At 37.6% G+C, this 15,649-nt stretch overlaps 2 protein-coding genes across 2 annotated transcripts; both read left to right on the top strand.

Moving 5' to 3' along the window:
• Nucleotides 1–401: 401 nt before the first annotated feature.
• LOC125493701 (uncharacterized) lies at nucleotides 402–2,504 on the top strand. The gene has a single exon (XM_048637192.1). The coding sequence runs from the start codon at nucleotides 402–404 to the stop codon at nucleotides 2,502–2,504; it is 2,103 nt and encodes a 700-aa protein (XP_048493149.1).
• A 287-nt stretch (nucleotides 2,505–2,791) lies between these two features.
• Nucleotides 2,792–14,401, top strand: LOC104904114 (hypothetical protein). The gene is made up of 9 exons (XM_048637191.1): nucleotides 2,792–2,952; nucleotides 3,461–3,557; nucleotides 6,589–6,655; nucleotides 7,413–7,951; nucleotides 8,283–8,850; nucleotides 9,299–9,717; nucleotides 11,459–12,062; nucleotides 12,276–12,754; nucleotides 13,548–14,401. Exons 1-9 carry the CDS (start codon nucleotides 2,792–2,794, stop codon nucleotides 14,061–14,063), a joined length of 3,450 nt encoding a protein of 1,149 aa, XP_048493148.1. The 3' UTR covers nucleotides 14,064–14,401.
• The last annotated feature ends 1,248 nt before the right edge of the window (nucleotides 14,402–15,649 follow it).

Raw genomic sequence — 15,649 nt, 5'->3', positions numbered from 1 at the left:
GGTCATATCCAACAGGCTTAAACCAATATTAAAGACCTTAGTTTCCCCGTATCAGAATGCGTTTGTCCCTGGAAGACTTATGGCAGATAACTGTCTCATTGCTCACGAATTGATCAGTGGCATCAAGCAACGTACAAAAGGTAAGCAACAGCTGGCGGCATTAAAAATAGATATGTTTAAAGCTTACGATAAGGTCGATTGGGACTTCCTGGATTGGTTATTGACCCAAATGAGAATCCCGGACATATGCCGTCACTGGATCAGGCAGTGCGTCACAACGGTATCTTTTTCAATTATCGTAAATGGAGAGCCTACAGCTCGTTTCAAGCCATCATGTGGTCTCAGAGGGAGATCCTCTATCCTCATATCTTTTCATTCTTGTTATGGATGTTCTTTCTAGAATGCTAACTAAAGGAGCTGCAGATAACGCTTTCGAGGGAATAAAGGTCAGTAGAACAGGCCCTTCCGTGTCCCACCTCTTTTTTGCAGATGACTCTCTAATCTTCTTCAAAGCCTCTCCTAAAGCGTGTGAAGGAATAAAAAACATTCTGGATAAGTTCAGTCGATTATCAGGTGAAGTCATCAATTTCCATAAGTCCCTGATCATGTTTAGTCCTAATACGCCACCAAGTTGTAGATTTCAAATGCGGAGCATTGTAAATACTCCCTCAGCGGAAGCTCTTGGGAAATATTTAGGTAATAATATAGAGGTGAATGGTAGGAGCTCCAGAATGTTTCTTCCTTTAGTTGAAAAGGTTGAAAAGAGATTGTCAAGTTGGCATAATCTATCTCTCTCGCTAGCGGGGAGAGTCATTCTCATCAACAGTGTCCTCTCTATGCTTAGCTTGAACATTCTTAGCGTTTTCCTTATTCCCAAGTTAACTGCGGATAAGTTAAACTCGATCTTTGCAAGATTTCTATGGGCAGGATCCCGAGCTACAAAACCGATTTTTTGGAAGGGAAGAACATCCCTGGAATTGCCCAAGGGAAGTGGAGGCCTAGGAATTCGTAACGTCCATCTCTTCAATAAAGCTCTACTTGCCAAACAAGCAGTCAGGATCCACCATGCAAGTAACTCTCTGATAGCCCAAGTCTACCATGCAAAATATAAAACATCTCCAGTAAACTTTTCTTTAAATAAGTTCAAATTGAGTAGAGCCACTTGGGGCTTTCAAGGGCTTTGCAGAGCTGTCCAGGATTGTCAGGAAGGTTTCGTAAAGATAATAGGCGACGGTTCCGATACTCAAATAACAGAAGACAAATGGTTAAGAGGAGACCCGATTAAGGTAAAGCCTGGGATCATCCTGCAAGAGCAAGGACTTCAGACAGTAAGTAATCTGATAATCTCAGAACGGAAAGCGTGGAATACAGAGCTCATATGGAAAACATTCTTGCCCGAGACCTCTATTAGAATTCTCTCAACCTATATTCCGAAGGAGAGTTTTAAAGACTATTATGCATGGAGTGAGTCTAAACACGGGTCAATTAATGTGAAGGATGTTTACATATTCTATCTAAAGCAAAAAGGAGCCCTGGAGATGCAACAGAATAGGAGGAAATTTTGGAATAATCTTTGGGCCTCGGACCTTAGACCAAAATGGAAAATATTTGTTTGGAGAATTCTTCAAAGAGCTCTCGCCACCAACACCAACCTGAGCAAGCGTAACATCCCTGTGAATGAAACATGTCACTTCTGCCATCGTTTCCGAGAAAATGAAACTCATTTATTTAGGGACTGCGATATTTCATCGCGTATCTGGTCAGCCTCAACGCTAGGAATCTCGACTCACTCAAGTCGGTCTATACCCATTGACGAGTGGATAAGGAATTTTCTTCAATTATTCTGGAAAGAGGATGGACGGAGGTCAGAGCGAGTCAGGGAGTTTGTGGTTACACTCTGGTCGATATGGCTACACAGAAACAATGTGGTGTTCAGAAACTTGTTTGAGGACCCTTTAATCATCATCCATAGGAAGAACATCATACTTAGGGAGTTTGACGAGAGTGATAATATAAAAGGGAATCACCTCAAGATTACTGCACCATCATCCATTACTCACCAAGGGCCCCTGAGTTCTCTGATTGAGTCCAGACATAGAGATATATGCGTCATTTTAGTGGACGGAGCGTGGAAAAGATATCAGGAAAAACACCCAAGAGCGGGTATAGGGTGGATAGCTCACGTTAATGGAAGAAAAGTTTTTGAAGGGAACGCAGCAGTTATAACTACTTCGTCTCTGCAAACAGAAGCACTTGCGGTTCATAAGGGGTTGTGGGAAGCTCATTCCAGAAATATTCGAAGCATACAAATCCTGTCAGACTCGACAGATATTGTCCGAGCGATGAGTAGTCAGCAACACGCGTTTGAGATTATTTCAATAATGCATGACATCAAAGCCATTTGCCGGGGATTTCAGCATTGGGAAATTAAAAAAGTAAATAGGAACGAAATAAATCTAGCGCATAACCTAGCTGTATCAGCTAGATTAGGTAAATTAGTTTAGGTGTTGCTTCCTTGTTTGTACTTGTCGCCAAAAAAAAAAAAAAAAAAAAAAAAAAAACTTTCACCCCTATTATCTTATACTCCATGGGAAAAAAAATCAACTAAGCGCGAAAATAATTTACATTACACATTAGGGAGCATTTCCAAAACTCAACTGACTGAGATTCTCCAGATTGTTAATCAAAATTCCAAATTCCAAATTCCAAAACTTTATCAAACAAAATAAACCCTAATGACTGAAATTTGTCTAAGAACTCGTGGGATTTTTGAAATTACCTTGTTTCATCAATGGCGAACACTAATACCACATCAAAGAAGTTACTCTGTCAGAATTCCAGTTTATTATGGAAAATATGGGGTGATTTTGAGTGGGATTCATCTCCATTAACGGCTTATAGTAATTCCATGAAGCAGATGAAGATTAACATGGATCTTGTCCATGTTTATGGGTAAAACGTAAAACCCTAATTTCTTTCTGTTCCATTGATCTACTTAATCATTTTTTTAGTTTAATATTTTATTCACGAATTTTTCCTGAATGCAAATTCAATCGTGATGTCAAGTTGCAACAATTTTTTTTTTTTTTTTTTTTGTCTGTTTTGCTGTTACAGATAGTATGCTTCAAAGTTCAAACCTATACTGCTCCCCTATGACCTATCTATGTTTAATTGTTATGGAAGTGTTTAGGCTAATTTAATTCAACTCTATGTAACTATTCAAATAATTGGTATTTTAAATACATTTAATTTTGCATGTTTAGGCAAGGCTTTAGGTTTTGGTTTGAGAATCGCCAGCACCCATGGATTCTCCCAAGTTATTTTTTGAATCAGACTGCTCAACTCTTATTTCTCGTCTTTCTAAAGGTGCCTGCTATTTGTCTGATCTTGACTCCATTTTAGAGGACGGTCTTGTTCGTAGTAAAGACTTTGATTCTGTTGTCTGGTCTCACGTATGTAGGGATGGTAATTCTGTACCTTATCACCTCACTAGGTTAGTGCCTTTTGGAATTGAGCATCGTTGGGAAGATCATTGCCCATTGGATGTCTCATCATATGTACTTTTGGATTATCTTTCTCTTGATTAATGCTCCCTCCGATTTTTATTAGTTTATCCGTGTTGACTTTTGACACTATTCACATATATGAAATTGACTATATCTTGTGATTTGTACTTAAGCAAAAATATAGTTATGTGAGACCTTGTTAGATTCGTCTGAACGTGTATCATCTAAATATCAACTATTTGTAATTTTTGTTTATTGATGATTAGAGACACTAAGGTTTAAATTAGTGCCTCAAGCAGATGTGCCTAAAGAAATGGGTAAACTAATTAAAACTAGAGGGAGTAAATGGCACTAACGTTTCTTATTAAAAAAAATCAATAGTTCCCCTACTTAAGTACTCTTATGCAAACATCTATTGGTTTTGATAAATTTTAGGCAGGATTGGGAAAACCTATGGCAATGGCTTCTACTTTGATATATAGATGTACTACACCAAATTTTAATTTTTCTATTGGTGAAAAAGAAGGAAAGTCAATAACAACTAGAGCTAGGAGTTTATTAGAGTCTAGTGCTTACAAATAGATTATGCCTTGTTCTTTTGGACTTGTTTTCTGTTGAGTTCAAACACTCTTTCATGTTTAGCTTTCTTGTAGTTCAGTTCAGTTTCTCCCAGTTCAAAAGAACAGGGACGTAATACGTGAAGGAGGTAAACTCCTCGAAATACTTACAGTTAGTATCTAGACAACATATGTTTGCATTATCTCTCTTCTTGAGTGGTTTTATTGCTTTTCTTATTAATAATCTACCATTCTCTTTCTTCTTGAGTGTTTTTTACCCAATTTTTGGTTCTTTCTCTCCTTTCGTAGGAGTTTGGAGTTTGGTTTTATTCTCTTCCCACGTGGAAGTTTAATAAATGGTATGGGAAATTGTTCCTATTGGTTAAAGTTTAAGACCATGAACATCGTGGTATTGGAAATTCAGATGTGGTCAACATTGGTAAAATCAAGAATTTTCTTCCCCAAACTATGTCAGATAGATAGACTACTCCATCAATAGGTGTGTGATTCAGCAAATACAAGGGCTTGCGTTGTATTGCTCAATGTGGTTCATTGTAGTTTCTTCGAAGATGAATTTGATTTGATCTTGTCTGATTATATCTTGTTTTTCTTTAATACTTATTGTAGATGCCATTTGGCCTTCAATTAATGATTTTTTTTTTTAAAAAAAAGACAAGATATGTTTGCATCCTTGGCGAGTTCATTTCCTAGATGATCTTTCTTCCATGGAAGGTGATTGGTGCTTCCCTTAAGGCATGGGTCACAATCCTTGCATTTATCACTCAAATTAGTGTATAAGCCCCTATTTCAACTTTTTTTTCTTTTGAATTGCTAAACTTAGCATCTTTTATTGTTAATCTTATTTTTGCTTAACTTTGCTTACTTTTGCTGAAAACATTATTTTCCTTAACTGATCTTATATTGCATAACTTAGCTTATCTTTTCTTAACTTGGTCTTATTTTTGCGGAACTTATTTTTGCACCGAGCTTAGGCTGAATTTAACTTATCTTTGCTGAAACTTATCTTAATAAGTTGAGAAGAACAAAGCATAAGTCGTTATGTATTTCTTCCTTGTTCAAGAGGTCAACTGCCTGAGGGGAATCAAAAACTATGATGATCGTCTGATGGTGAAATCGCCAAGCTAAGTTTTTCCCTTCCTTGTTAAGTATCAGTTCAAAATTAGAGTGTTTGGAGATTTTTCTAAAATCCTCCGAGCCATTTGACCATTTGAGTCATACGTCCAACCTGCCAAAACTGCTGGAGAGAAAGAATTGGTATATGCAGCTTCAATATTGAGTTTTACCAGACCATGGGACATTGATATCCTCATTTCCACACCAGGGGGGGGGGGGCTGCATTATAGGTGTAATAGAAGTAGCTTGGAAAGAGAGAAACAACTTTTTATCTATGACATTCAAGGATGGTGTGGATCATGTCCTCATGTTCTAAAGGTAATTCTCTACAATCTTTTTAGCCACTTAAGTTATTCTATGAGGAGTTTTATTTCACGACACTAGCCAAAGCAAGATTTTCAATTTTGACATATTGTTTTCTTCCACAATCAGGACGGAAAGGACTCTGTCTTTTTCCTGCCCCATAAGATGCTCATATATACTGAATAAGAAAAATTTTCCTTGTTTCACAAAGTTTGAGCTAGGATAATTAGTAAGGTAGGTTTGTTGCAAACCTATAGATGACTCCTTATAATTGGTCGAGAAGATAATAGAAGTCTTATTACTTATTAAGAATCGATTCAGTGCTGACAAGGTAATATTTGACACAGAAGAAGTCCTCTCCTTGATTAAAGGGGCCATGCGTGATGTTATTTAAACTTTCAAATACCTAGCCAATTTGTCATTCCCAAAGGAGACTTCTTCATTTCCGACACCCTACACACTGTTTTTTTTGCCAAGAATTCCGATCTCCTTCTAATGTTTTTTCAGAACCTCTCTTAAAATTTGTAACATACTTAGGGTGAAGTACTTAAAATGCAATCTCTTGCTTTCCTTGTCCTTCCTTGACTCAACTTTCATCCTGGCTGGGCCATAAATGCCTGATTCATTTTCTCTAGATTTCACACAACTGGACCACCTGTGGAGAATGGTGGAGTATATCCATGGAGACTAGATTAACTTTCTTTTTCCCTTTATGCTCTTCCCATAAATAGTCGACAGAATTTTACTCAAATTTGGTTATTGACATCGGTTAAACCATGTTTGCATCGAGAATTTAGGATAGCAGAGAGAACTGATTTAAGCAAACGAAATCTCTTTGCTCTTTAAACGAAATTTATTTTCCAATCTGTGTGGTAGTGTCTTACTTTTTCAACCACAAATGAACATCACCATTCCTAGGGCAATTGGTAGAGATTAGAATACCAAGGTAGTTCTTTAAGTTAATAGTTGATAAAAGTCTGAAACATGAACAATTATCTTGTGTTAAATCATGGTCATCTCCAGGGTATTATCATAAAATACCGATTTGCTTTATACCCTTGTTAATCTTTTGACCTGATATGGAGCAGGACTCAATGGTCTCAGATTGTGAAAGCAGTTCATTCTCAACCCCACGGAAAAGGTCATCCGCAAAGAGTAAATGCGACACGAGAATCCTTTTTCCTCCTATTGTAAATGAAGTTTGATTTTTGTTCTCAAAACAAGATACCTTAGGTGTATTAATGATAGAGGCATGTCTTTGCCCTACAACACTAACAACAGAATGTCATCACCCTTAAGTTTCCACCCTTCTTTATTTGAAAGATTAAGGGCCTCTCAGAAAAAATGAGTGGTTTTAATGGTAACGTTGTTAATGATAAATAGTTTTATTACTTGTAGTTAGCATTTAGGTGTCAAAACTATGCAAATAGGTATTCTATACACAAGTAATAGAGAGTAATATAATGTGACAAAAGAAATTAAAGTCATATCCACAATCACAAAAAACTTAATTTAAATAGTGAGTTGTAGATTGATTGGTTAAATTTTTCTTAAGCAAGACTAGTGCTACAACCGCCTACAAGTGTCTTACTAGTTTCCGAATCAAATATTTTATTATGTATCTGTTTAGATAAGTGACTGAATCTTTAACTCCTACATTATAACACTATTTCCATTTCTAGTAAGTAGTAATCTGACCAGGTCTAAGCGGTAAGTGCTATTTGATAAACTATGTTGAAGATGCCTGAGTTATAAGTTTAAACTAAAAACCTGCATCAAAATTTTGTGGCTACCTCAAAATAGACTATTATAGTGAAGTTCCTAAATGGCAGGCAATCAGGCATGAAAGTAACTTGTTTTTGCATGTCTAGATAGTCTCGTTCTTATTATTGTCTTTGTTTTGTTCTATCAGCCATTGAACGAAGTGGATTGCTAGTACCAACCCCATCAATACAAATTGGGATGCTAAACTCTGAAGGTGTATGCTCACTTCCAGAATCATATTTTCTAATGTATAGCAACTCACCAGAAGGCATATTGAGGCACTTCCTATCATTTTACAAGGATGCTGCATGCATCCGTGATGCAGAGGGCCTTACCCCACTACTAAGAGCAGCTCGTTTTGGTTTTCTGCGGGCTTTGAAAGTCATATTAGAATATTGTCCGGAATCTGCGGATGTCTATGACCTCAAAGGTAGAACTGTGCTACATTATGCACATTTTTCAGATTATAGAGACCTCCAAGAGTTGCTGAAGATTCCAGAAATCAATGCCCTTGTGAATGTAAAAGACTGTGAGGGGAACACAGCCGCGCACCTTGCTGCCAAAAATGGAAACTTGCTGCTTTTAAAATTTTTACATGAATCCATGGCAAACTTTTCTCTGAAGAATCACAAGGATATTTCAGTCGAGGAGCTAATTGATCCCCATGGAGGCTTTTTTAGCAATATGGTATGTTTGCTATATGTTAGCTGCTCTGACACATGAATAAGCACTTGTCTGTTTGTTTTGATTATTTGAAGTAGTCTCTGCATCCCTTTTGTCTGTGGAAGTAGTTTTTATAGCCTGCCTATGGCAGGATCAATAGTAGTCTATGGTCTTATTGTATGAAAGCCACTATGAACCCATATATATAATCACTCGACTTGCAAGTTGAAATTGATGAAGACATAGTCTGACTACCAATTTACTATCTGCACAGCCAAAGTTCACAAGAAAAGTATCTGTCTTTCTTTTGAACTATCAAAGTGAAGCTTTTTTATTTAATTTTTTCGAAATACAGGAGAAAGCAATGTCTAACACCACTACTGGGAAATGGATGGAGAAGGAGCTGCATGAAGCAGCAAGGAAGGGGGACGTAAATCTCTTCGATAAAAAGGATACAATTACAAACATAGATGGTAGAGAAATTTGGTACAATGATGAATTCTTCATGTCTCGGACACCAAATGGAAGCACTATCCTTCATTTAGCCATCCAAAATGGTCATTCTGAGTTTGTGAAGGAAACTCTGAAGCTTTTTCCCACTCTCGTTCTCTCAAGAGACTTTAATGGTGATACTGCTATCCATGTTGCTGCTCGGTTCAAGGCTCCTGCAGCTGAAGCCATGATGCACAGTTGTGCTGAGTGCTATCGTATACTTCATGAAACGAAATCCAATGACATTATCTATTACCCGCCTTGGAGAACCAAAAATAACAAAGGCAACACTGCTTTTCATGAAGCAATGTGCACAAGCAATCATACTATTGTTGAAGAGTTGTTCAACATTGATACTTCTCTTTCTTTGGTGACAAATAATGCTGGAGAAACACCTCTCCATGTATTTGCAAGACACGCCACTTACACGAGTAAGTCCCCACTTAGCCTACATTATTTTCGACTTACTTTGCTTAGGTAGACATATTTTTGTTCAGCTGAACATAGTGAAGTGAAAATAGCCTTAATAGATGTATAATGAAGTTCAAAACTCTTCAAGATTCATCATACTTCAACAATTCATTATTTGTGAAAGATGTATATTTCTCGTTGACACTTCATGCCAATAAAAATAGCCATTTTTTATGTAAGTATGACCTTTGAAACTGAAGCTATATATGATTTTTTCAATGCTGAAGACAAACTTACTTTAGCTACTCATGGTGGGTCTGCAAAAATTAATCACCACTAGTTGCTAGCTAGTTAGTATATACAAGATCTTTTAGCTACTAACATGAACACTTATATGGCGCAGTAGAAGATATTCTAGGCATAATCGGAAGTATGCTGCGGTGGTATGCTTTTCCTGCCTACAAGAAGGATGTGGACGATTTAACCCCTGTCATGAGAGCAGCCGAGTCTGGCCGAATTCGAGTTGCTATACTGATACTTCAAATCTGTCCTCAGTCAATGGAAGTTCGAGATTGCAAAGGCAGAACGTTTCTGCATCTCCGAAGATTATGCATCTTGAGCTTGTTGACGAATCTGAGGATATAATTAGACTTTGCGAAGAATTCTTTGCCATCCCCGGAGTTGACAGCCTGAGAGCTGCACAAGATGGAGATGGAAACACACCCTTGCATCTTGCTCTTAAAACTGAAAACTTTATTACTGCAAAATTCTTGATGCAGAAATGCCTTCAGTCTAAAACAAGGGAGGAACTAACCATCATCAACAATGATGGTTGCTCAATTTTCAGCTTGATTGCAACATTGCGAGCAAATAAGCTGGATGACAAGGTACTGCAATAACAAGCTAACATGGAGCTTGCCATATTATTTAACTTTAGCATTCTGTTTTCCAATATGCATAAACACACTTATTATTGTTTAAATATATCGATTTTTTTTTTAAGTAGTTGTTTTTGAAGTTCTATCGTAATAAGATCCCAATGGAGTGGAGTTCTCTAGTCCCTTTGTACAAGAACAAAGGTGCCGTCCAATATTATGCCAACTATCGAGGGATCAAGCTAATAAGTCATACTATGAAACTTTGGGATCAGAGATTGAGCAAAGGTTAAGAAGTGTGGAGATCTTGGAGAACTAATCTGGCTTTATGCCGGGAAGATCAACTATGTAGGCAATCCATCTTATGAGACGACTAACGGAGAACTATTGGGAAAAGAAAAGGATTTGCATATGGTCTTCATTGATTTAAAGAAGGTGTATAATAAGGTACTGAGAGAAGTACTTCCGTGGGCCTTAACAAGGAAAGGAATCTCAAAGAAATACTTTGATATCATTAAGGACATGTATGAGGGAGTCTCCTCGAGTATGCGAAACACTATTAGGAAAGCTGAAAAGTTCCCTCTATTATTGGAGTACATCAAGGCTAATTTTGTATAGTCATGGATGAATTGACCTCATTAATTCAGATTATATACCATGGTGCACAATGTTTGCTGGTGATATTGTACTGATTGATGAGTCAAGAGAAGGCGTTGAAGATAAGTTGGAACTGTGGAGACAAATTTTGGAATCTTGAAGACTCAGGTTGAGTAGAATTAAAACAGAATACTTGGACTGTAAGTTTAGAGAGGTTGTGAACAGGGAGGCTTGACAATTACCTTAAGTGGGAAGATTGTCCAAGGTTCGGACTTCTTTCGCTATCTAGGAGTCATTCAAAATGATGGGGAATTGGATAGAGACGAGGCTCATAGAATTAAAGCAGGTTGGTTGGAGTGGAAGAGTGCCACAGGGTTTCTATGTGATTGCTGCATGCCCCTTAGATTGAAAGGGAAATTCTACCGCACATCTATTAGACTTTTCGTGTTATATGGTACAAAATGTTGGGCTGTAAAAAGAAGTCGCTGTTTATAAGATGAATGTGGCGGGGATGCGTATGTTACGTTGGATGTGTGGACATACAAGAAAGGATCGGTTGAGGAATGAGATGATTAGAGAAAGTAGGATTCGCTTCTATCGAGAACAAGATGAGAGAGAACCGCTTAGGTGGTTTGGACATGTCAGATGGAGACCAAGTGATCGCCAGTTCGCTGGAAGAGTGGCAAAGTGGTGGGAAGGTAATGGGTAGGGTAGATCAAAGAAAACTTGGAAAAGGGTGATTGACAGTGATATGAGTTGACTTGGAATTGAGGAAAATATGCTGTCGGATAAGGCAAAGTGGAGGGAGAGAATTTATGCCAATGACACGATTTGATTTTGTTCTTTTTCACCCTTTTGATCTTCTTCTTTGTTTTTCACAAACTTTTTCCCTGAAAACATCATATTTATCTCCTTTAGGGTTTTTTTTCAAATCTTCAAATCCTTTTTCCATATTTGTTTTTGTTTACCTCTTATGTTTAAAACGATTTCTCATGACGATTCATGTTAGCTGTCCCTAAGTCTTTTTGGGATTAAAGCTTTGTTGTTGTTGTTGTTGTTGTTTATCAGAGTAGCCTTTTTTTTCCTCACCTTCTATTCAAAATTGTTATGCAAACAGTGAAACAGTCACTTATAATTTTAATGTATTTGCATGTAGGACTTAAAAGAGTTGACACTACTCAGCAAAATCTATGTAAAAGAGTTAACCTTGGTAGAAAAGATGATGGACAAAGAACTGAATATGGCAGCAGTGCAGGGGGATCAGGAGTTGTTCAACAAGGTGAAGGATACTGATATAGAAAGTGGACTTATTAGTAAATATGACAGCTCCTACTTCCTTTCTCGAACACCGGATGGAAGCAATATAATTCATATAGCTCTTAGACCTGGAAAAGTAGATACAGCAGAATTTGTTGAGAAAGCTTTAAACCGCTTTCCAGCTCTCATACTTCAAACTGACTCAAATGGAGACACCCCTCTTCACCTTGCTGCAAAGTGGCACAGCCCTGCTTGTATAAAATTACTGGGTCACCTAGCAGATTATTACCAAAAAGCTACTTTGGAGAACAATCGAGGAATTTTTCTCCTTCCTTGGAAGGTTAAAAATTCCAAGGGCAATATGGCTGTTCATGAAGCACTGTGCACCAACCATATATATGCTGCAGATTATTTGGTAAACAGTGATGCTGAGGGGGCATTCTATGTTAATGATGCTGGTGAGACCCCGCTTCATGTATATGCTAGGTGTGGCCGTTATACAGGTCAGTCTCCAACTAACTCTAACTAGTTAGTAGCAATTGCATCCAGAAGTACCTCTGGATATATGTCAAGGAAAAATCTCCAAAGAAGATAGATCTTAACAATCAAAAAAGGCTTGACTTGTTAGAAAATTATTGCATAGATGTGATGTAGTCACATAAAGCTAATATTTATAATCTCAGTATTTTATTGTTGTTTGTTAACACTGCACACAGCTCTGGATAACTTGGATTTCTTGGAAAATCTGATCAAGAAAAACATTTCAGCTGTTTATATGCGTGACAGTGATGGTCTCACACCTTTGTTGAGGTCTGCAAAGTGCGGTAGAATTCGGGTTGCCCATGCTATACTGGACCATTGTCCTCAATCAGCACAACTCCGTGATCCACATGGAAGGACCTTTTTGCATCTCCTGCGCCTTGATGTTGAAGTATCTGAGGCTTCTAGTGGCTTTTTGTTCAAATTGATGAGCAAGCAGTTGTTCGAAATCCCAGAAATAGATGCCCTAAGAATGGTACAAGATTATGATGGCAACTCAGCTTTGCAGTATGCCATAAAAACTGGGAACTCAATTACAGCAGAAGTATTAGCACATAAATGTTTTAGTACGAAAGAGATGTTTGAGTTAGCACTTGTAAACAATGAAAATGAGGGACTTCTGGATCTTATCGCATCACATCAGACCCCTGATGAGGTATGTACCTGTATGAGGCATTTTAATGTAGGACTAGTATACTTTTTTTACTTCAAGAAAGTGTGTTTTGCAGGAATTTTTGTTGCGATTATCTCCCCAAATTCCGAATAATTTTTAATATTTAGTTTTGTGTTTAAAGCTATAAAAAAATAGAGATTAATAGAGGAAAATTTGGCAGCGGTTCTTTTTTCAGTAGGAGATTTTCTTTGGCTTGGAACAAGCTAGTTGTAGCCTAGTGGCTGTAGGTTCTAGGTAGGCATAGAGTCTTAGATAGGCACGAGGTCTTGCAAGAGTCTTTTGGCCTTTGTTGGCACCTTTCATAGGCTCATAACATTAATATGGCAGCTTGAAGTGCATCTAATATATGCCTTTATGATATGCACAAAAAATAGGATGAAGGGGGTGGATTGACAGATCAAATTGGGTGGATTTTACATGTAAAGTGAGAGTTCACGAAATCTAAAGAAGAGTGTGAGGGAGCAGTGGTAAGAGTGAAACAGAATACTAGTTGTGAGAGTTTAAGTCCCATTTGTGAAAGTATTAAGTGCGATCTATCCTGAAATTCACTATATCTAATATTGTAGCTGTGATGGTTATCATTATACTCCCAAATATTTATTTGTGAAGTTTTGTCCCTAGAGATTGGGAACACAGGAAGAGGGGTTTTCCACATAGAACTAATTCATGTTGGTTGTCACATTTTACTATATTCTTTTCTTGTAATTCTGCTTATTTGTTGCTTATTTTACAACAAAGTCCTCTTATGGTCTTTAACTTTCTTGAATATACACAGATTGTGAAGCTACTTAAGAAAAAATTGCCAAAATACAACACCTCTTCGTTCCTAAGCTCTTATGGGATCCGTAAGGCTGAAATTAAAGAGTCAGCGGGATCACTTTCTGTAATTGCTGCACTTCTCACAACGATAACCTTCGCAGCAGCATTTCAAGTGCCTGGTGGATTTGATGGTGACGACGGGTCTCCTGTCCTCCTAAAATGGGCAGCATTTCAGGTTTTTTTGGTGTCTGATGTCCTTGCTATGTGCGGCTCCATGGTTGTTCTATTTTCTCTCCTATGGGTGATGGCTTCTGGAAAAACTACGGACTCGTTCATATTGTTAGACCTCTCATTTTTCTTGCTGCAATCATCTTTTTATGCAACCCTTGTGGCTTTCATGACAGGAGTGTATGTGGCAACTGTAAATGAGACTTCTTGGTTGGCTATATTTGTATGCGCACTCTGCTCCACTGTCATTCTGGTTACTTGGAAAACCTCAGTCCTTTTCTTGCAAAAACTATTAAGTTGGTAGGAAATTTACTCTTTAACTTGAAGACGAGCTCACTTAAAGAACTACACAGGGCCGGTGACTTGATCTTAGGCCGTGATTAATTCTCTCGAGAATTTTTTTTTTTAGTGGTGTATTGCTGTTACCAAGAAGTTGTCTCCCCAGATTTTCTTGTTTATGTTACAAATAAGACCTTTCCTTAAATATTTAGAGCAAATCTAGTGGACAGAGGTATGCAGTTGCTGCTACACTTGAGGCAGAAGTGCTTCTGTCTTGTATGAAAATTAGCTGCATAAATGTGTATTTAGTCCGTCGCATAAAGCTCCTAATAAGAAAGTGAGTATCTGACTCTTGTTTGTTAACGTTGCATGCAGCCCTGGATAAGTTGGATTTTTAATTCTGATTACAAAAAAAAAATTACTGCTGTTTATATGCTTGATCTCGCCTCTTTGTTTAGGTCGTCTGCTAAGTGCAGCTAAATTTGGGTTTCTCGGGCTATCCTGAAACAATTTCCTCATTCAGCACAACTCCATGGTCCAAATGGCTGGACCTTCATGCATCTCCTGCACCTTCCTGTAGAATTTTCTGAGGCTTCTGACATTCTTGGTTTACCATTTCTGTGTCTTCTAGTGAAACATATTATGATCTTAATTTCTACAAAAGGAATCAGGTTGTGTAGCTGCTTCAAAAGAAACTACCAAATATCAACACCTCTTGGTTCATAAGAATTAAAGTCTCAAACGAATCACTATCAGTAATTTCTGCACTTCTCAAGCATTTCAACTTTTTCTGGTGTCTGACACCTTTGCTATGTGCGGTCCATGGTTAAGCTATTTTAGTATTTTCTCTCCTGTGGGTGATGGCTGCTGTGAGAACTAAGGACTCCACATTGTTAGAACTCTCCATTTTCCTTCTGCAATCAACCTTGTACGCCACCCTTGTTGCTGCCATAACAAGATTTCTTCGTTGGCTGTCATTCTGTTACTTGGAAAACCTCAGTTTTCAACCTTTCATATGCTTTACTGTCATTCTGGTTACTTGAAAAATCTCAGTTTTCAACCATTCATATGCTGCCACATGGACCAATCAGTGGGATAATTTTCCTTCATGGGAGGCCAAAGGTCCGTATGAATGGGTCCTCTGTTTTATACTAAAGGTACTTCTTTTACCCTATTAACGTTCATTTCTCCTACCGGTTTTATCTCACTGACTTTAACATGGAGGGTATTTCTTGAATAACGTCCAAGGATAGCTAATGTGTTCTCTTTTCCGGCCGTTGACGTACATAGTAATATGAGTCCAATTAGCTTCCTCCATATCGTTCCTCATCCACACCGGAACAATGATTTGTTGAACACTTTTTTATGCACTAACAATTTTGGGCGCGTTTTCTTCCATTCAGAAAATTTAAGTTTCAAGTTTAATAAGCTTAGATGAGTTTTGATAAGCTCTAACAAGTATCAATAAGTTCAAAGATCTTAAAAAGTAAGCTTCAATAAGTTTTAAATTAGTTCAAATAAGTTAAGATAAGTTTGTATAAATTCATGAAGAGAATGCACCGTTCAAAATCTTTTAGTTGAGAGAACCTTTGCATTCATGAACTCATCACA

Source organism: Beta vulgaris, chromosome 9 (assembly GCF_026745355.1).
Source record: "Beta vulgaris subsp. vulgaris cultivar EL10 chromosome 9, EL10.2, whole genome shotgun sequence".
NCBI lineage: Eukaryota > Viridiplantae > Streptophyta > Magnoliopsida > Caryophyllales > Amaranthaceae > Beta > Beta vulgaris.
The sequence above is the reverse complement of the archived record's forward strand: the minus strand, read 5'-3'. Positions and strand labels throughout refer to the sequence as shown.

Excerpts from the sequence above, each read along its gene's own strand:
- LOC125493701 (XM_048637192.1), top strand. The coding sequence starts at position 402 with ATGCTAACTAAAGGAGCTGCAGATAACGCTTTCGAGGGAATAAAGGTC.
- LOC104904114 (XM_048637191.1), top strand. The coding sequence starts at position 2,792 with ATGGCGAACACTAATACCACATCAAAGAAGTTACTCTGTCAGAATTCC. Across the intron at positions 8,851-9,298 it reads AAGACACGCCACTTACACGA|GATGTGGACGATTTAACCCC; the intron begins GTAAGTCCCCAC and ends GCCTACAAGAAG. Across the intron at positions 9,718-11,458 it reads CAAATAAGCTGGATGACAAG|GACTTAAAAGAGTTGACACT; the intron begins GTACTGCAATAA and ends ATTTGCATGTAG.